Below are 20826 nucleotides of genomic sequence, written 5' to 3'. Positions count from 1 at the left end.
TGGGGCCAAACCTCCCCCTGCAGCCCGGGTGAGACGGGGGGGGAGGGTCTCTCTCACCTTCCCTCCAAGCGGGACCCCCCGTGACCAGTAAATTTCCACCCCCTGCTCAGACAGATCCTGGCCACCCCCCTACTCCGATTTGCCCCCTTTGCCACTTTTTAACACCTGTCAAAAGCAGTCCACAGAATATTAGGGATAATAAGGGCAGGGTGAAGGGCAGTGGCGTCAGCAGATGTACTGAGCATGTCACAGTAAGTAGCACATTACTACAGAGAGCACTTTATTACACTACACCAGCTTCTCTTACACTCACAGACTTTAAGGTCAGAAGGGCCCATCAAGAGCATCTAACCCAGGGATTCTCACGACCAAATTTTTCGTGGTCTCCGAGTGTGGCCAGCAGCTCTCACTGGTGGCAGCTCTGGCACTTTTTCTTAAAATACTTAATTAACTTTAAGACAAACCAATAAATATGCACTTGGGTAAGCGGGGGAACGGTCCTGCTATTGTGGGGAACTTTCCTGGCTAGTAAAAGGATCTGAGTCCTTTACCCAGAGGCCTGTATGACCTCAAGGACCTCAAAGACCCGCTCCCCTTCCACTTTGGTCCCCGTTGCCCCAAGGCTGGGCCCAGGGCTCCTGAAGCGCTCAACCCCCAATCCTTTTGTGATCACTCAGGACAGGTGTCCCCATTGTGGGGTGCTTCCCTGAGCATTGCACAGAGTTCAAAACAATACAATTAATTAAACAGCAAGTAATAAAAAAAAGAGAAAAGTGGGAAAGATTAAAGGAAAACACGTCACCTGCTCTGTGGGGGGACCACAAACAGCGTCTCTGGCATGTCAGGGCAGTTCACAGTCTGTTCCTCACACATCCCAGGCCTCCTGCCCAGGCCCTGGCTGTGCTGCAGGGATATTGCGGGTCAGACACTTAGGGGATGTCTACACTACGAAATTAGGTCGAATTTATAGAAGTCGGTTGTTTAGAAATAATTTTTATAAGGTCGATTGTGTGTGTGTCTCCACACAAAATGCTCTAAGTGCATTAAGTCAGCGGACTGCGTCCTCACTACCGTGGCTAGCATCGACTTCCGGAGTGTTGCACTGCGGTAGCTATCCCACAGTTCCTGCAGTCTCTGCCACCAATTGGAATTCTGGGTTGAGATCCCAATGCCTGATGGGGCAAAAACAGTGTCGTGGGTGATTCTGTGTACATGTCATCAGGTTCCACCCTCCCTCCCTCCCTGCCATGAAAGCAACAGCAGAAAATCATTTCGTGCCTTTTTTCAGCCCAGACGGCATAGCACTGGGATCATGGAGCCCGCTCAGATCACCGCGGCAATTATGAGCACTTTAAACACCACATGCATTATCCTGGAGTATATGCAGGACCAGAACCTGCCAAGGCAAAACCAGGCGAGGAGGTGACGGCAGCGCAGCGACGAGAGTGATGAGGAAATAGACATGGACATAGACCTCTCACAAAGTACGGGCCCCAGCAATGTGCAAATCATAGTGTTAATGGAGCAGGTTCATGCCATGGAACGCCGATTCTGGGCCCGGGAAACAAGCACAGACTGGTGGGACTGCATAGTGTTGCAGGTGTGGGACGAGTCCCGGTGGCTGCGAAACTTTCGCATGCGTAAGGGCACTTTCATGGAACTTTGTGACTTGCTTTCCCCTGCCCTGAAGCACCAGAATACCAAGATGAGAGCAGCCCTCACAGTTGAGAAGCGAGTGGCGATAGCCCTGTGGAAGCTTGCAATGCCAGACAGCTACAGGTCAGTCGGGAATCAATTTGGAGTGGGTAAATCTACTGTGGGGGCTGCTGTGATCCAAGTTGCCAGGGCAATGAAAGACCTGGTGATATCAAGGGTAGTGACTCTGGGAAACGTGCAGGCCACAGTGGATGGCTTTGCTGCAATGGGATTCCCAAACTGTGGTGGGGCCATAGACGGAACCCATATCCCTATCTTGGCACCGGAGTACCAAGCCACCGAGTACATAAACCGCAAGGGGTACTTTTCAATGCTGCTGCAAGCCCTGGTGGATCACAAGGGACGCTTCACCAACATCAACGTGGGATGGCCAGGAAAGGTACATGATGCTCGCATCTTCAGGCACTCTGCTCTGTTTCGAAAGCTGGAGGAAGGGACTTTCTTCCCGGACCAGAAAATAACCATTGGGGATGTTGAAATGCCTATTGTGATCCTTGGGGACCCAGTCTACCCCTTAATGCCATGGCTCATGAAGCTGTACACAGGCAGCCTGGACAGGAGTCAGGACCTGTTCAACTACAGGCTGAGCAAGTGCTGAATGGTGGTGGAATGTGCATTTGGACGTTTAAAAGCGCGCTGGCGCAGCTTACTGACTCGCTCAGACCTTAGCAAAAAGAATATCCCCATTGTTATTGCTGCTTGCTGTGCGCTCCACAATATCTGTGAGAGTAAGGGGGAGACATTTATGGCGGGGTGGGAGGTTGAGGCAAATTGCCTGGCTGCTGATTACGCGCAGCCAGACACCAGGGTGGTTAGAAGAGTACAGCAGGGCACAGTGCACATCAGAGAAGCTTTGAAAACCAGTTTCATGACTGGCCAGCGTACGGTGTGAAAGTTATGTTTGTTTCTCCTGGATGCCCCCCCCCCAGTTCACTCTTCTTCCCTGTAAGCTAACCACCCTCCCCTCCCCCCTTCGATCACCACTTGCAGAGGTAATAAAGTCTTTGTTACTTCACATCCATGCATTCTTTATTAATTCATCACACAAATAGGGGGATAACTGCCAAGGTAGCCCGGGAGGGGCGGAGGAGGAGGGAAGCGCCCAGTGGGGTGGGGGAGGAGATAAGGACAAGGACACACTGCACTTTAAAACTTTGCAACTTACTGAAGGCCAGCCTTCTGTTGCTTGGGCAATCCTCTGGGGTGGAGTGGCTGGCTGGCCGGAGGCCCCCCCACCGCATTCTTGGGCATCTGGGTGAGGAGGCAATGGAACTTGGGGAGGAGGGCTGTTGGTTACACAGGGGCTGTAGTGGCGGTCTGTGCTCCTGCTGCCTTTCCTGCAGCTCAACCATACGCTGGAGCATATCAGTTTGATGCTCCAGCAGCCGGAGCATCGACTCTTACCTTCTATCAGCAGGCTGACGCCACCTATCCTCTTCAGCCTGCCACTTGCTCTCTTCATCCCGCGATTCAGCCCGCCACCTCTCCTCTCGGTCATATTGTGCTTTCCTGCACTCTGACATTGTCTGCCTCCACGCATTCTGCTGTGCTTTGTCAGTGTGGGAGGATATCTGGAGCTCCGAGAACATGTCATCCCGAGTGCACCTTTTTCGCTTTCTAATCTTCACTAGCCTCTGCGAAGGAGAAACATTTGCAGCTGGTGGAGGAGAAGGGAGAGGTGGTCGTTAAAAAGACACATTTTAGAGAACAATGGGTACACTCTTTCACGTTAAATCTTGCTGTTCACATTACACAGCACATGTGCTTTCATTACAAGGTCGTATTTTTCCTCTTATATTGAGGGCCTGCTGGTTTGGTGTGAGAGATCACTCCAGGTTAACGTGCAGCACAAACCCAACTAACCACCCTCCCCTCCCCCCCACACCCAATTCTCTGGGATGATCACTAACAGCGGGGAACATTTCTGTTCAGCAGAGCAGGAATGGGCACCTCTGAACGGCCCCTTAATAAAATCACCCTATTTCAACCAGGTGACCATGAATGATATCACTCTCCTGAGGATAACAAAGAAAGATAAGGAATGAATGTTGTCTGCATGCCAGCAAACACCGGGACCATACGCTGCCATGCTTTGTTATGCAATGATTCCAGACTATGTGCTACTGGCCTGGCGTGGTAAAGTGTCCTACCATGGTGGACGGAATAAGGCAGCCCTCCCCAGAAACCTTTTGCAAAGGCTTTGGGAGTACATCAAGGAGAACTTTCTGGAGATGTCCCTGGAGGATTTCCCCTCCATCCCCATACACATTAACAGACTTTTTCAGTAGCTGTACTGACCGCGAATGCCAGGTCAAATTAATCATTAAACACGCATGCTTTTAAACCATGTGTAATATTTACAAAGGTACACTCACCAGAGGTGCCTTGTGTGCCCTCAGGTTCTGGGAGCACACCTTGGGTGGGTTCGGGGGTTACTGGTTCCAGGTCCAGGGTGAAAAACATATCCTGGCTGTTGGGGAAACCGGTTTCTCCACTTCCTTGCTGTGAGCTATCTTCAATGTCTTCATCATCATCTTCCTCATCCCCAAAACTCGCATCTATGTTTCGTGATTCTCCATTGACGGAGTCAAAACACAGGTTTCGGGTAGCGGTGGCTGCACCCCCTAGCATAGCGTGCAGCTCCGTGTAGAAGCGGCATGTTTGCGGCTCTGCCCCGGACCTTCCGTTTGCCTCTCTGGTTTTGTAGTAGGCTTGCCTTAGCTCCTTAATTTTCAAGCAGCACTGCTGTGCGTCCCTTTTATGGCCTCTGTCCTTCATGCCCTTTGAGACTTTTTCTAATGTTTTGGTATTTCGTTTACCGCTACGGAATTCAGCTAGCACTGATTCATCTCCCCATATGGTGAGCAGATCTCATACCTCCTGTTTGGTCCATGCTGGAGCTCTTTTGCAATCCTGGGACTCCATCATGGTTACCTGTACTGATGAGCTCTGCATGTTCACCTGGGCTCTCCACTACATTGGGCAAACAGGAAATTCAAAATTTCGCAGGCCTTTTCCTGTCTACCTGGCCAGTGCATCTGAGTTGAGAGCGCTGTCCACAGCGGTCACAATGGAGCACTCTGGGATAGCTCCTGGAGGCCAATACCGTCGAATTGCATCCCCACTACCCCAAATCCGACCCAGAAAGGCTGGTTTCAGTGCTGATCCCCTCGTCGGAGGTGGATTAAAGAAATCAATTTAAAGAGCCCTTTAAGTTGAAAAAAAGGGCTTCGTCGTGTGGACGGGTCCAGGCTTAAATCAAGGTAATGCTGCTAAATTCAACCTAAAATCGTAGTGTAGACCAGGCCTTACTCTGGTGGTGGCCACATACCCTCAGGCGCTAGGTGTCAGGACCCTTCTTCCTAGCATCAGCTTCTTCTGTCAGGGTTATGATCCCCCACCCAGTCTGGCCTGCAAGGCCTCTTGGCTGAGGGCATCTCCTTGCCCTGAGCTCTTTGCCCAGGGTCCCCTTCATTCACTGCTCCCGGCTCCAGACTGCTCCAGTTTCCCTCTGCCTCAGCACTGCTGCTGCTCTGCCTCCAGCCCCGCTCTCTGGGCTGCGCCTCTCTGGCTCTGGCTGGGGATACTCTTTTCCCAGCCCAACTCTCCTCTCTCCTTAGCAGCTCCCACCCTGCTCTGGCCCAGCCAGCTCCAGCTGACACAGAGGAGGGGACCCTTGGGATTACTGACTCCCTGATTGGCCTGCCTGCCCTGTCAATCAGGCTGACCTAGAGCATTGGCCCCTCCCCATTGTCAGTCTCAGGATATTGATTTCTCATTGGCCCTTCCCCTTTCTTTTGGTACAAGGAGACAGCCAAATTATTAAGATGACCAACTAATGGCCAACCCATTAAGTTTCTGTAAGGGGCCAACAATTCCTTACACCTATAAACATGAAAATCATAATTTATTTCCTGTTAGCAAGTAAATCTGCTGCTGCAAAAAATAGTATTTCTATGTTTAGTAATATTTTTCACAGTCTCTCAGCTAGCGACTTGGTTTGCCAACTTGGTAATATTTAAAAAATGGACACTCAAGCAGAAGTGCTGGACCTTCCCCTGCCCTTCCTCTCCCCCCCTCCCCCAAGGTCCCATCCCTGCCCCACCTCTTCCCTGCAAGGCCCTGCCCCGACTCCGCCTCTTCCTCCAAGGCTCTGCCCACCATCCACTTCTCTTCCCCACCTCCCTGCCCAGGTCAGGAGGGACTTGTCTGTGGATCCAGACATGGGAGCCGCAGCTGCCCTATGCAGGTAGGAAGCAGCCCTGGCTGAGTAGGGTCTGGTGAAGGAGATGACCCAGTGCCTCCCCACCCGCAGTAACTAGACTTTGGGTGTCTGGTCAGTAGATCTGACTAAACACTGTCAGGTCCCCTTTTCGACTGGACTTCATGGTTGAAAACTGGGTACCTGGCCACCCTAACAGCACCCAACGTGTACTAAGTCCTGGGAACGCGTCAGGGACAACTTTTGCTTTCCAATGGTGGAGGACATAACCAGGGGGTAGGTGGGTTAGACTCAGTTCTGACCAGCGGGGAGGAATTCATTGGTCTAGATGAAAATACTGTAAGGTGGGTGCACAACTAAAGACTGCACTCAGAGTAATCATCAATGGTCTGGTGTCAAACTGGGAGGGGAACGGTGGGGGAGGAGGTGCAGAAAGCCCCGGTGCCTTCCCTTGCTCTTTATGGGGAAGAGGGAGTGGAGGAGGGCAGCCCAGCAGGGAATAGGTCCTAGATGGGGGGCAGCTCACACAGAGTTTGTAGGGCAGCCACATTCCTGGGAGGGAGCTGCTGCTGGAGCTCTTGATTCAGGCTCACAGCAGTGATGGAATAAACTGCTGGCTTAACTCAAGTTTCTGGTTACTTCCAAATCATTAGAAGGACCTCCGTTCCCTGGTTGGAACGCTCCCATTCGTATAAGTGCATACTCCAGAGGTTTGAGCAGCAGAGAAGCTGGAGCAGGAAAGAGGCAAGATGGAGACGTTTCCAGGGCCTTTTATATCTTCTGTCAGGTGGAGAAAATCCCATTCTTCTTACTGTGGAAAAGAACAGTAACAAAATGGTTCCAGTCACATGAGCCATCACATGGGCAAATCACCTGTCCATGCATGACTCAGTTGTTTATAGGTAGAAGCCATGGCCCACATGCTAGTTTGAACGTTCCCAGGCAGGCTCATCAGATGTGGATTGGCATCTCCCAAGGCCCATTGTCAGCCATGTACTTCTTGATGGGCCACTCAATTTGAATAGTCCCTTCACAATACGCTGGCCCAATGTTTCACTGGTGCTACTCAGAATCAAACTCATCGAAATACAAGTACATAGTCAATACTCATAATTTCAAATACAAAAACGATACATGCATACAAATAGCATAATCATAACCAGCTATTGATATCCTTTCCATAGACACCTCACTTGACCACCTTTGTACAAGATTTGTTGCAAACATAAAACAGTGGTTGCAACAATGATCGATATGTTCATATTTTAACCAGATCACATCATACAGGGGAACCAGCAGCCCTTAGTCCTTGATCCCAGCCTCTCACCATGGTGACAAACTGCAGCCCCTGATCTAGCCCTTCCCTCAGGGGCAAACTGCAGTTCTTTGATGGGCCGCACTCTTTGGCAGCAAATGGGACAGGATCAGGCCCGCTTACTTCTCTGGGCCCCACCCCCAGGACCCTCTAGCAGCAGCACTTACTGCCTCTCCTCCAAGTTCTGCTGCTTACTTCTTTATCCCTGGGCCACTTCCCCATAGCCCCAGCACCTTCCCTGCCCCCTATCGGGGCTTCAGTCTGGCAGTCACTCAGGCTGGAGCTCCATTTGTTCTCTTGACCATGCCCCACACCACTCTTACCCTGACACTACCCTTTATAGATAGCTAGTCCTTCTCCCTCAGGCTCTGGAAAGAGACTGCTCTCTGCTCTGCAGAACAGTCCTTTTTATATGGCCCTCACTGGCCCTTATTGGCTGCTCCATCAAGCCTTCTTTCCATTGGCTCGCTCTGCAAGCCCTCCTCTCATTGGCTGGGCTTTGCGCTGCCTCCCCAAGAGCTGCTTTAACTCCTCTTCTCCCAGAGTGGGAAACTGCACCACTACACCTCACCTTGTGAACACCCCCACTCTACCCCCTCCAGCTCCCCCCTTTATCAGTGTCCTCTTTTGGGGCACCTGGGATATGGTCACCCTAACAACAAACATAAAGTAAAATCTCACCATTCTATATGCACTGGTGTTGCACACATTTCAACAGCAGATCATGAGTTTTCCAATGATCCCTCACCAGACCTACATTGTACACGATATATCAAAACCATACATAAGTGGTGAACATGGGGCATGGGATGAGAGGGGCAAAGAGAGTCTCTGCCATCCCAACACAGGACACTGCAGTAGATGGGAAGGGGGTAACCAGTTGGGCTATCAGGTTCCTCATCTCCCTCTGGCCTCAGTGATGGGGGTCAGCCTGGCTTCAAGGCTGCCCTGGTCTGTTGATATCCCCAGCTCCCTTCTTGCCTGAGCCCAAGTTTGGCATCTCAACAACAGGGAGATGCTGCCCCCTCCCCTATCTATCATTGTTTGGGGTGTCATTCATGGTCCTTTAGAGAGTTCAGGGGCAGCTTCACACAACACTCACAGGCCAAGTCTAGGCGCTCTCTGTCACCGGTGCAGCGAGTTCACAGTTCTCAGCCTCAGCTGTCTGGCTCTGAGGAGCAAACCCAGCAGTTTCCCAGCTCTGTTCCCCCAACTGTCTCTCACATCTCTGCAGGGATCAGGCAGTAACTTCATTTCCTTTTCAGTCTCTGCCTCTCGCATTCTGAATCTAGCTCTCACCATCAGTGTTCAGGCTGAGAGATGTTGATCACTGTCATTATTCAAACCACACCCAAAAAGCGTTACATAAACATTAAAATAAAATAAAATCTAAAAAAGGACTATTCCCCTAAAAAAGGGAATGAACGTTCGTCTCTTGAAATCCTCAACCAATCTGTGACAAATCCTGTCAAACTAAACTAATATCAAAGTATGTGACCTCACGAGAAAAATCCACAGTCCAGGGTGGGCTATAACATGATTTCACATTCATAAAGTGAAATCTCAGAGAATCCTTTAAGAGTCAAAATCAGGAAAAGAAATTTGCCCATTTTCTTCTGAAGTGGCTAAACCGGCTTCACTTCTCGCCTCATTATTCGGCTGTATTAGTTACAAAAGTTTTAGCATCATCATAGTAAAAGAAAGAGAATGAAAGACAAAAAACCTTCCCATCTACAAATGATCCATTCTAGACTAAACCTAGAAAAAGCCGGGAAGCAATTTTAGCAATAGATAGAAACAGGGCTATAAAATCTGAAGGTCAAACTGTGCTTTGAGGTTCATTGAGATTTCCCTGCCCACTCCCAGGTCTGGGACACTTCCTTCTCCAGCACTCAGGAGTCTGACTTAAGATCATAGACATCAAAGCCGTGACCCCTAAGCATGGAGAGCCAGGGACACAGTGGTAAGTGACACGTGGGGAGATGGAGGGGTAGAACGGAGACAGGTTAAACTTTCCATGGCTGGGACAGAGGCTGCTGTGTGGAGAGTGGAGCGTGACAGTGACGGGGAACGAGGGAATCTCTCGCACTCACCCCATCGCCCTGAAATAGCACAGAAGCTAAACCACCACATTTTACGGTCCCTGCTCCCCACTCTTTTAGCATCTAGTTAATTCTGGTGCATAAGGGATAAAATGTACAAACACTAAATGCTTTTCAGCACAGCCTGGTGTAATGTGAGACTATCTGGGAATGAGACAATCTGGCCCTGAAGGGGGAACTCAGGGACTAGCAATCACTCTGCGAATGGGAGATCGGGGGGTCAGAAACTGTTCCCTGCAGGCTACGCAGCTGCACTGCAAGCTATCGAGGGCCGTGGATGCAGGCGGGGAGAGGAGCCCCTCCCCCGGCTTGGCCCAGGTCCACCAGAGCTGCTGGGGAGAGGAACCCCTCCCTCAGCCCAGCCCAGGATCCAGGGCCGATGCAAGGAAGTTTCACGCCCTAGGTGAAACTTCCACCTTGCGTCCCCCCTCCCCCCAGCCCTGTGGCAGCTCCCCACCCCGCCCGCCCTGAGGTGCCCCCCCCCGCGGCAGCTTCCCCCCCTCTGCCCTGAGGCACCCCGCCCGTAGCAGCTCCCCCCCCAGCTCACCTCTGCTCCGCCTCCTCCCCGAGCACGCTGCCCCCACTCTAATTCTCCTCCCCTCCAAGGCCTGCAGCGCCAAACAGCTGATTGACGCAGCAAGCCTGGGAGGCGGGAGAAGTGGAGTGGCGACCGCACGCTCGGGGAGGGGGCGTAGGAATGATGTAAAAAAAATTGGGGGCACCGCTTTTTGGCTCCCCAAAATCTTGGCACCCTAGGCAACCGCCTACTTTGCCTCAATGGTAGCACCGGCCCTGCCAGGACCACAGGAGCCCCCGCAGCTGGGGAGAAGTGCCTCTCACCTGGCCCTGAGCTGCTGCAGTGAGAGAGGGCTGGCGGAGTCCTTTCCCCACCGGAGTCTGCAACCCAAAGCCCTCATCCCCAGCCCCTCCATAGCCCACACGCCTAGCCAGAGCCTTCACCCCCTGCACCCAGCCCTTTGCCCAGCCTTGAGCGCACCCCACAGCAGGGGCTGGGGAGGATGGGGATGGGGACAAGTGTCTAGAGTGAAGGTGGGGCCTGGTCCAAGTGTACTTCCCCTCATCTCCATGGCAGGGGGATCCTGGCTGGGAGGGGAAGGGAGAGGGGGGAACTTCAGCCAGGCAGAGGGAGCGGCTGGCGGAGTTTCTCTCTCTCCCTTCCCCCTCCTCTGGCCCATCAGCTCAGCAGCCAGGGCTGCAGCAGGGGGAAAGGGCTGATCGGGGTTTCTCCTCCTCTGCCTGGGGTTTGCTTAGACCAGGCAGAGCCAGAGGGTCACTGACCAGCTGATGCTTGGCTGCTACCGGATCCTCACCCCAGTGACGGGTAGGTGGATCCTTGGGCAGGGCTGCCCAAGGGGGGGGGGCAAGTGGGGTAATTTCCCCAGGCCCCGCAAGGGCCCCCATGAGAATATAGCATTCTATATTACTGAAACTTTTTTTTATGGAAGGGGCCCCCGATATTGCTTGCCCCCAGACCCCCTGAATCCTCAGGGCAGCCCTGTCCTTGGGAGCCAAAAGCCCCTGACGTGTGGGAACGAGGAAATGGGTTTGTTACTATGGCCTAGTCAGGGTCCTGAGAGAATTTCCCTGCTGTGTGGAGGAGTCTCTGATGTCCAACATGGTGTTAACTCCACTTGGAGCATTTTCCACAATGAGAACATCTCAGCTGTTTCTTCTCTGTGCGGATTTCTGCATGCTTGAAACTCCGGGAGCACCTAGTGAAGCTTCCCCCACATTCAAGGCCTCTCTGCTGTGTGGGTCAATGATGTGTGAAGTCAAATTGATTTTTTTTCTGCAGTCAGGCTATTTCTAGGATCTCTCATACCTCCGTGGATTCTCTCTTACTGAAGCTTTTCCAACATGCCAAGCATTTATAAAGTCTCTCTCCTGTGGTGCTTGCTTGATGTGTAACAAGGCCTGATCTGAGGGTAGGTCTACAGTATGAAATTAATTTGAACTTATTCTATTCGAATTTTCAGAAGCGATTTTATACATTCGGTGTTGTGTGCCATTAAAGCGCGTGAATTCGGCAGAGTGCATCCACAGTACCGAGGCTAGCGTCGAATGTCGGAGCGGTGCACTGTGGGAAGCTATCCCACAGTTCCTGCAGTCCCTGCCGCCCATTGGAATTGTGGGTTAACCTCCCAGTGCATGATGGGGCAGAAACATTCTCGCGGGTGTTTCTGGGTGTGTGTCGTCACTCGCTCCTCCCTCCGTGAAAGCTACGGCAGACGCCATATTGCCAGCAGGTGGTGCACCGCCTGTCTCCTGGTACTATGAATCCACCTCGCATGTCCTCTCGTCTTTCTATCTACTCTTTTATCTAACCATTTCCCACCTTTTTTCGGCTAACGTGAACCAAGCAGCACAGCTTCCGCCGCAAACTCTGCTCTCCCGCTCTTGCATCGCTAGCTAGTTTTTCCATGTTGTCTGTCCTGGGCTCGCACGCAAGCTACAGAAGGCAACGATTCCCTGCCATTTTTTGGCCATCGTGAACTGAGCCGCACAGCTTCCACGGCAAACTCATAGACTCATAGACTTTAAGGTCAGAAGGGACCATTATGATCATCTGGTCTGACCCCCTGCATGCTGCAGGCCACAAAACCATCCCTACCCCTTCCCTGGACTCTGCTGTTGAAGTCCCCAATCCTGTGTTTTAGTGACTTCAATTGGCAGAGACCCTCCTGCTAGTGATCCCTGCCCCATGCTGCTCACTCTTCTGCGGCAAACTCTGCTCTCCCGCTCTTGCAGCTCTAGCAAGCTTCCCGAACCTGTGAAAACTACAGAAGACAAACATTTACCGCCTTTTTTCAGCCATCTTGAACCGAACAGCTCTCCTATGTTTTGCGCCCTTTTTCCAGGATTATCCATGCAGGCACCATAGAGCAGCAATCATGGAGCCTGTTCAGATCTCCGCTGCAGTTTTGACCATTATAAATACCTCGCGCATTATCCAGCAGTATGTGCAGTACCTGCAAAACCGGGTGAGTGTGATTACTATACTGATGAGGACATGGACACAGACGTTCCTAGAAGCACGGCATGTGGTGATTCGGAGATCATGGTGGCACTGGGCCAGGTTCATCACGTGGAACGCCGATTCTGGGCCCGGGAAACAAGCACAGAGTGGTGGGACCGCATAGTGTTGCAGGTCTGGGATGATTCCCAGTGGCTGCGAAACTTTCGTATGTGTAGGGCCACTTTCATGGAACTTTGTGAATTGCTTTCCCCTGCCCTGAAGTGCAAAGACACCAAAATGAGAGCAGCCCTCACAGTTGAGAAGCAAGAGGCCATAGCACAGTGGTAACTTGCAACGGGGGTTCCAAAGAGGATGGATCTAGACTGTTCTCAGTGGTAGCAGCTGACAGAACAAGGAGTAATGGTCTCCAGGTGCAGTGGGGGAGGTTTAGGTTGGATATTAGAAAAGGCTTTTTCACTAGGAGGGTGATGAAGCACTGGAATGGGTTACCTAGGGAGGTGGTGGAATCTGCTTCCTTAGAGGATTTTAAGGTCAGGCTTGACAAAGCCCTGGCTGGGGTGTTTTAGTTGGGGATTGGTCCTGCTTTGAACAGCAGGCTGGACTAGATGACCTCCTGAGGTCCCTTCCAACCCTGATATTCTATGATTCAGTTTGGAGTGGGCAAATCTACTCTAAGGGCTGCTGTGCTGCAAGTAGCCAACGCAATCATTCACCAAGTGCTATCAAGGGTAGTGACTTTAGGAAATGTGCAGACCATTGTGGATGGCTTTAATGCCCTGGGGTTCCCTAACTGTGGTGGGGCAATAGACGGAACGCATATCCCTATCTTGGCCCCGGCCCACCAGGGCGGCCAGTACATAAACCGCCAGGGGTACTTTTCCATGGTGCTGCAAGCACTGGTGGATCACAAGGGACGTTTCACCGACATCAATGTGGGATGGCCGAGAAAGGTGCATGACGCTCGCATCTTCAGGAACTCTGGTCTGTTTGAACAGCTGCGGGAAGGGACTTACTTCCCAGACCAGAAAATTACTGTTGGGGATGTTGAAATGCCTATAGTTATCCTCGGGGACCCAGCCTACCCCTTAATGCCATGGCTCATGAAGCCGTACACAGGCACCCTGGACAGTAGTAAGGAGCAGTTCAACTATAGGCTGAGCAAGTGCAGGTTGGTGGTAGAATGTGCATTTGGACGTTTGAAAGCGCGCTGGCGCAGTTTACTGACTCGGTTAGATCTCAGCACAACCAATATTCCAATTGTAATTGCTGCTTGTTGTGTGCGCCACAATAACTGTGAGACTAAAGTGGAGACGTTTATGGCAGGGTGGGAGGTTTAGGCAACTCACCTGGCAGCCAATTTCGCACAGACAACAGGGCGATTAGAAGAGCGCAGCAGGGCGCGCCCTGCATCAGAGAAGCTTTGAAAGCCGGTTTCATGACTGGCCAGGGTACGGTGTGACAGTTGTGTTTGTTTCTCTTGAAGTTACCCGCCCCCTATATATATATGAAAGGAAATAAAGTCAAAATAGTTTTAAAAATGTTCTTTATTATTTGTTGTAGAACACATTGAGAGAAATCAGAAGGTAGACCAGGGGAGGGAGGGGTATTGGGTTAGGGGGGTGGAGGAGGAGGGAAGGACAAATCCAGAAACCAAATCAAAAGTTCGCATATGCCAGCTTTCTGCTGTTTGGGCGATCCTCTGGGGTTGAGTGTGTGGGTCCCCGTAGCCTCCCACCTCGTGTTCTTGGGCGTCTGAGTGAGGAGGCTATGGAACTTGGGGATGGTGGTTATACAGGGGCTGCAGCGGCAGTCTGTGGTCAGCTGCCTTTCCTGCATTAGATCCACCATACAGCGGAGCATGTCAGTTTGTTCCCCCATGAGCCTGACCATAGCGTCCTGCCTGCTCTCATCACGCGCGTCCCTCCTCTCTTCGAGTTCCTGTAATGCTTTACGGCACTCCGCAATTCTTTGCCTCCATGCATTCAGCTGGACCCTATCAGTGCGGGAGGACTCCATGAGCTCGGTGAACATGTCGTTCCAAGTTCGTTTTTTCTGTGATCTCTTGTGATGGTGGACTCTGCATGGTCGCCTGTGATGGTGGACTGTGCTGATGGTCACCTGTGCTGATGGTGACCAAACAGGAAATGAAATTCAAAAGTTCCCGGGGCTTTTCCTGCCCACCTGGCTAGTGCATTGGAGTTGAGAGTGTTGTCCAGAGTGGTCACAAGGGAGCATTCTGGGATTGCTCCCGGAGGCCAATAACGTCGAATTGTGTCCACAATACCTTAAACCCGGGATTGCGATCTCGACTTGTCGAGGTGGAGTACAGAAATCGGATTAAAGAGTCCTAAGTTGTTTAACCCTTTCTTGTCACGTGTCACAGAAGTTTAGATACTGTGTGGATTCTCCCATGTTTAATGAGGTGTGATCTCTCTCTGAAATTTTTCCCACAGTCCAGGCACTTATGGGGTCTCTCTCCTGTGTGGATTCTCTGATGTTTAATCAAGACTGATCTCCGTGTGAAACTTTTCCCACAGTCCAAGCACTTATGGGGTCTCTCTCCTGAGTGAACTACCTGATGTTTAACAAGGTCTGATTTCCGTATGAAACTTTTCCCACAGTCGAGGCACTTATAGGGTCTCTCTCCTGTGTGGACTGCCTGATGTTCAACAAGGTCTGACCTCCGTATGAAACTTTTCCCACAATCCAAGCACTTATGTGGTCTCTCTCCTGTATGGATTGCCTGATGTTTAGCAAGATCTGACCTCTGTATGAAACTTTTACCACAGTACAAGCACTTATGCGGTTTCTCTCCTGAGTGAACTACCTGATGTTTAACCAGGTATGACCTCTGTAGGAAACTTTTCCCACAGTCCAAGCATTTATGGGGTCTCTCTCCTGTGTGGATTCCCTGATGATTAACAAGGCTTGACCTGTGTATGAAACTTTTTCCACAGTCCAAGCATTTATGGGGTCTCTCTCCTGTATGGATTGCCTGATGATTAACAAGCTTTGACCTCCGTATGAAACTTTTCCCACAGTCCAAGCACTTATGCGGTCTCTCTTCTGTGTGGACTGCCTGATGTTCAACAAGCTCTGACCTCCGTTTGAAACTTTTCCCACAGTCCAAGCACTTATGGGGTCTCTCTCCTGTGTGCATTGCCAGATGTTTAACAAGTGCTGACCTCGTTATAAATTTTTTCCCACAGTCGAAGCAGTTATGGGGTTTCTCTCCTGTGTGGATTACCTGATGATTAACAAGCTTTGACCTCCGTATGAAACTTTTTCCACAGTCCAAGCACTTATGCGGTCTCTCTCCTGTGTGGATTACCTGATGATTAACAAGGTCTGATCTCCGCTTGAAACTTTTCCCACAGTCCAAGCACTTATGGGGTCTCTCTCCTGTGTGGATTACCTGATGATTAAAAAGGTCTGATCTCCACTTCAAACTTTTCCCACAGTCCAAGCACTTATGGGGGCTCTCTTCTGTATGGATTACCTGATGACTAAAAAGGTAGGACTTGTGTATGAAACTTTTCCCACAGTCCAAGCACTTGTGAGATCTGTCTCCTGTGTGGATTGCCTGATGTCTAAGAAGGTGTGATCTCTGCCTATAACTTTTCCCACAGTCCAAGCACTTGTGAGGTCTCTCTCCTGTGTGGATTGCCTGATGTCTAAGAAGGTGTGATCTCTGCTTATAACTTTTCCCACAATCCAAGCACTTATGGGGTCTCTCTCCTGTGTGGATTGCCTGATGTCTAAGAAGGTGTGACCTCTGCTTATAACTTTTCCCACAATCCAAGCACTTATGGGGTCTCTCTCCTGTGTGGATTGCCTGATGTGAAATTAGTGTTGACTTAGAACTGAAACATTTCCTGCACTCGAGGCATTGAATGGGCTTCTCTCCAGTGTGGCTTCTCCCATGGTTATTAAGATCTGAGCGGTTATTGAAGCTTTCCCCACGTTCCAAGCATTGAAGGGGTTTCTCTCCAGAATGGATTGTCTGATGTGTCACAAGCTGTGATCTCACAATGAATCCTTTCCCACACTGCAGGCAGTGCCAGGGTGTCTCTTCCTTGGGATTTGTCTCCTGCGCTCTGGGATCCTTATCGCCTCCCCCACCATTAATAGATTCATCCACTTTCTTCCCTGGGTGGTTTCCCACAAGCCTCTCTGACCTGTGCCAATTTCCCCAGGCTTCTCCCTGCTCCCAGCAGTGGGAATAATTCCCTTCAATTCTTCCTACAAAGGTCCCCTGTGGTTCCACTTCCCCGGGCACTTCCTCATGATGATTCCCCTCCTTGGTCTCACTCCCTCGCTCAGCGCCTGCTGGGAGAGAGAGACAATCCAGACAGGAGTCATTGTGTTGGGGAGAAAGAGGAATAGCACAGAGGGAAAACCCGACACAAAGACTGAGCAATTGGATTCTGCCTCCACATCCCACCCAAACCCTCACAGGGAAAGAGAAACGGGAAGGAAACTTCTGTAGCTAAGAGGCTGGGTGGAATGGTGTGAGCGATATCTGCTGACCATAGCCCTGCTCTGGGTGAGATGAGGAAGAACTGAGGGCGTTATTCACACCATATTTTGGGATTCTCTACTTTTTCCTTCATTACCTAGATGGTTTCTCTGTCAGTCCTCACCTGTATGGGTGCATCTCGGAAGCCTTCTTTCCTCACAGGCCTGGAGATCTGGCACCCACGGCTCTTCCCCTTGTTCCAGGCAGGAGATCACCTCAGGTTTGGGAATGGGAAATCCTGCGCAGAGGGGGAAATCAGACCAGATAAGGGTACGTTGGGCATTGGTGGAGTATTTGTCAGAAAGGACATTCCATGAGTGGAACCTGTCTCTGTGCTCTGCTGGAGGAACGTGCAATCCAAGAGGATGGGAACAGAGTCACTGAGCCCCCTTGTACAGCGGAAGTTGTCTGGGGAGGTGAGTTGAATTATTACTACACCCTCACTGTGTGCTCTGGGGGCCTTGCTGACTCACACACAGCTCTGGACTTAAACCCCTGCTTCTTTCTAAACCTGCAGAGCCCAGAGCCCTCTCCATGGCTGGAGCTATTCCCAAGGAGGGACGTGAACAGGGATTTTGTGTGTCGCCGAGAAACAACACAGACAGGACAATGCGGGATTTATGCTCCTTTGAAAGCTGGAGGGGTGGGGATGGTTTAACTTGTCCATTGGGTTTTGACACCCATGTCCCACTGGAAAGGGCACGGAGATGCAAGTCTTTCTCACAGGGCATCTGTGCATTATGGAACCCACTCGCCTCTGATCTAACTAACCAGGGAAGAACCTGACCAGATTCAGACACGCAGACCCCACGGCTTCTAATAACCGAGGGAACAGGAATCCCTTACCCAGCGAGGTCACTGTCTTGTAGTTCTCCTGCATGACGTCCCTGTATAGGGCTCTCTGAGCGGGGTCCAGCAGAGCCCCCTGCCCCTGGGTGAAATACACAGCCACCTCCTCAAAGGTCACCGGCATCTGAAAGAACAAGAGTCCCCCACTCAGCACCTGCTGCCCCAGCCACAATCCCAGTAGTCTTACGGGACAAAGGATAAAGAAATGGAAGCTTTGGGAGGGTCAGAGTAGCAGAATCGCACCCCCACCCTGCTTAGAGCAGCCAGGAGGCTTCAGGGGGTGCGGAGAAGGTGAGAGCTCCTTGTTCCCTCAGCACATGGAGCAGGGCAGGGTCTTCTCATTTCCCACACGCCTGCCAGCCACCGTCTGATGCGGGAAGCAGAGCTGTGGGCTGGCGTCAGGGACAGGAATCCCAAAAGCTTCCCTTCATATTTCGCAGCAGCCTCTGGCTAGTGGGGTCAGACTCCAGCACTGGGAGCCTGGAAAATGTTCCCAGCCCTGCTGAGGGGGTTGCATCCTGTTTGAGAAATGGGGGACTGTCCTTTCCCCCCTCCTCTGCAAGCAATGGGCCTACTCAGAAAATCAGCAGGTTTATCACATCCTGTCTCCTCCCTCACCCAACCCAGCAGTTCCCTGAAAATCCCATACCTGAGCTGGCTCCATCACAGCCATTTCACTTCCCTGTCCCCTGGAAGACGGGGCGATCTGGAGTGAAACGTGGACGTGATTCCTCAGCCTGTCGGGGTGAGAGGGGAGGTTACAGAAGGGACTTCAGTCCATGTCACACCCCGATTCCCCCCCAGCCTCTTCAAACCCTCCCAGTAACAGTATCTCTGAGCCAAATGATAGAAAAAGAGCAGAATTAAAGAGGCCACTTTGGGGGATTGCCCCCCATTGCAGTGTAAACCCCTCTCCCTTAGCAACAGCCGGAGCCCTCTGGTGGCACCACCTGAAGAATGAGCCGCCCTGGACTTCCCCGGCAGCCCTAGGGACAGGCAGGCAGAGGCTGATCCCATTGGCACATCCACACTCCCTGCCTGCCAGAGCCAGTAGTGACTCCGGTCTGACACCGGTGTGGCTGAGATCTGAAACCTGCAGGGAAATCAGACCAGGGCTCCGGGCAGCCCCCAACACAGACCCCACCAGCAGGGGTGTGTCTGACAATGATACACATGGAGCAGGGTGTGTGTGTGTGTGGGGGGGTCGGTCTGGGTTTTTGCCGTGTAGCTTCTGAACCCTGAGGGGTTTGTCCCCTGATCCCTCCGAAAGCTGGTTTGACCACCCGCCACCCCCCCCTCGTGTCCCATGGGGCGGAGAAGCTGCCTCGGCATCTCCCCCCCTTCCCCCGCCAGCCTCCCCAAATCCCCCTTCCCTCGCAGTTCCCCCCACTCACATCTTCCCCCATTCCAGCCTCGCTCCCCTCAGCCCCACAACCCCCCCCCGATTCCCCTGCATCGCCCCATCTTCCCTTCAGTGCCCCCCCCCCGCATCCCCAGCACCCGCCTCCTGCCCACACCCCGCTCCCCCCGCCTGCCCTCACCCCCTGCCCCTCTTTATCCTCCTCCCCCTGCAGCCCGGGGGGTGACGGGGGGGGGGGCGGGTCTCTCTCACCTTCCCTCCGAGCGGGGCCCCCTGGGGCAGGGGCCGGGCCGGGAAGGGGCCTGGCCGGGCTGGGGGCTCTGCCCTGGGAGAGGCTCCTGGGGAGCAGCGGGAAGGGCCCTGCTGGAGATTCCCCTCTCCCGGCTGCAGCCCGGGCTCCGGGCTCCCAGCACCAGCCGCCGGGGCTCGGGGATCTCGCCAGGAGCCTGGAGCCAGAGTCACCGCAGCGGCCGCGAGTCACTTCCTGCTGCCGGGCCTGAGCCCAGCGATCGCTCCCCCCAGAGCCACCTCCCAGCTGCTCCTGGGTCCTAGCGATCAACCCACCGAGCTGCAGCATCTCTGTGTCCGGCTCCTGTTCCACTCACAGGCTCTAAGGTCAGAAGGGCCCATCATGAGCATCTAGCCCAGGGGTTCTAAGGACCAAATGTGGTGGCCTCAGTGTGTGGCCAGCAGCTCTCACTGGTGGCCGCTCTGACACTTTCCCCTATAATCCTAACTAACTTTAAGAGAAACTAGTAAAGATGCACGGAGGTAAGCAAAGGGAACAGTTCTACTATTGTGGGGCACTTTTTTGTCTCATTCACCATCCTGATGGAATCAAATAGCAAAAGGATCTGAGTCCTCGCTCCCACTCCCTTTACCCGTAGGCCTGCCTGACTTCAAGGATACCCCCAATCTTGTTGCGATCACTCAGGTCAGGGGCTAGGGTGTCGTATTCCCAGTGAGCGGTGCTCTCTTCACTGTGGACGCTTCCCTGATGTCATCACTCAGCATTGCATAGAGTTCAGAACAAATACGATTTATTAAACAGCAAGTAATAAAAAAAAAAGGAAAAAATGGGAAAGGGGAAAGGAAAACATGATGTCATCCCACGCTGCCCAGGGTCCCTCCCTCGCTCTCCCCAGCTGATCACCCCACCCAGCACCAGACTGCTCCAGACCCAGCTTCGCTCTGCATCAGTGCTTCTGCTGCTCTGCCTCTGACCCAGTTCAGGCTGCTGCTCTCCCCTTAGCTCTGCCCTTCTCTGGCAGGCAGCTCCAGCTCAAAGGACGGGCACCTGACTCCCTCATTGGCCTGCCTGTCCTGTCAACGAGGCTGACCTAGAGCCTTGGCCTCTCTCCATTCACCCTGGGGACTACTCGCAAGGTCTTTATTTCTCATTGGCCTTTCCTGCCTTTTGGTACTAGGAGAGGGCCAACCAAAAAACCACCACTTAGGCCCCGTCCAGGGCTGGCTTTAGGAAGTGCGGGGCCCAGTTCGAACATTTTCGGCGGGGCCCCAACAGGGATGACTTAAAAAAAAAAAAAAGACACGTAAAAAACCACCTTTCATTTCTTCCATACATTATGTACTTTCCATAACTATATAAATAATAACAAAATTATATTACATACATTGCGTAATGTATACGGATGCATGCTAAGCCTACCTAAAGTTCTTGACACACACCCCCGGGACCCCTGCCCCATCCACCCCCCCTTCCCTGTCCCATGACTGCCCCCTGC

The 20826-nt window shown here is 52.2% G+C and overlaps 4 protein-coding genes across 7 annotated transcripts in view; 1 reads left to right on the top strand and 3 right to left on the bottom strand.

Annotated features, from left to right (window-relative positions):
* Positions 1–20826, top strand: part of LOC101948742 (zinc finger protein RFP-like) — a 1201957-nt gene that overhangs the window by 832094 nt on the left and 349037 nt on the right. The window lies entirely within an intron of this gene.
* The window catches only part of LOC101950961 (zinc finger protein 665-like), a 56285-nt gene that overhangs the window by 15226 nt on the left and 20233 nt on the right, over positions 1–20826 (bottom strand). The gene's annotated exons all lie outside the window — the stretch shown is intronic.
* On the bottom strand, positions 978–7825 carry LOC135974971 (uncharacterized). Its single transcript, XM_065564676.1, has 3 exons — positions 4092–7825; positions 3121–3373; positions 978–1172 (listed from the first exon to the last, which is right to left on the bottom strand). Exons 1-3 carry the CDS (start codon positions 4492–4494, stop codon positions 1112–1114), a joined length of 717 nt encoding a protein of 238 aa, XP_065420748.1. The 5' UTR covers positions 4495–7825; the 3' UTR covers positions 978–1111.
* On the bottom strand, positions 13880–20116 carry LOC103307185 (zinc finger protein 420-like). 4 transcript variants are annotated; one of them, XM_065564449.1, is made up of 5 exons: positions 19963–20116; positions 18371–18458; positions 17719–17845; positions 16997–17110; positions 13880–16682 (listed from the first exon to the last, which is right to left on the bottom strand). In XM_065564449.1, the coding sequence occupies exons 2-5, from the start codon at positions 18392–18394 to the stop codon at positions 14731–14733; spliced, it is 2217 nt and encodes a 738-aa protein (XP_065420521.1). In that variant the 5' UTR covers positions 18395–18458; positions 19963–20116; the 3' UTR covers positions 13880–14730. The 4 variants fall into 4 exon arrangements, with proteins under 4 accessions (XP_065420521.1, XP_065420523.1, XP_065420520.1 ...); XM_065564451.1 differs by having other exon boundaries at positions 13880–16679; XM_065564448.1 differs by lacking the exon at positions 19963–20116 and adding an exon at positions 19334–19599.

This window comes from Chrysemys picta, chromosome 12 (genome assembly GCF_011386835.1).
Source record: "Chrysemys picta bellii isolate R12L10 chromosome 12, ASM1138683v2, whole genome shotgun sequence".
Classification (NCBI taxonomy): domain Eukaryota; kingdom Metazoa; phylum Chordata; order Testudines; family Emydidae; genus Chrysemys; species Chrysemys picta.
This window is presented reverse-complemented; position numbering and strand designations above follow the sequence as displayed.

Bases quoted from the DNA above. Each gene is read 5' to 3' on its own strand.
- LOC103307185 (XM_065564449.1), bottom strand. From the start codon at position 18,394: ATGGCTGTGATGGAGCCAGCTCAG. The intron at 17,111-17,718 runs GTAAGGGATTCC...CCCTCTGCGCAG, and splicing joins CAAGACAGTGACCTCGCTGG to GATTTCCCATTCCCAAACCT. The intron at 16,683-16,996 runs GTGAGGACTGAC...TCTCTCTCCCAG, and splicing joins TCCGAGATGCACCCATACAG to CAGGCGCTGAGCGAGGGAGT.
- LOC135974971 (XM_065564676.1), bottom strand. From the start codon at position 4,494: ATGAAGGACAGAGGCCATAAAAGGGACGCACAGCAGTGCTGCTTGAAA. The intron at 3,374-4,091 runs GTGAGTGTACCT...CTCCTCCACCAG, and splicing joins GGGCACACAAGGCACCTCTG to CTGCAAATGTTTCTCCTTCG. The intron at 1,173-3,120 runs GTAAGAGTCGAT...TTGCCCCATCAG, and splicing joins CGTCAGCCTGCTGATAGAAG to GCATTGGGATCTCAACCCAG.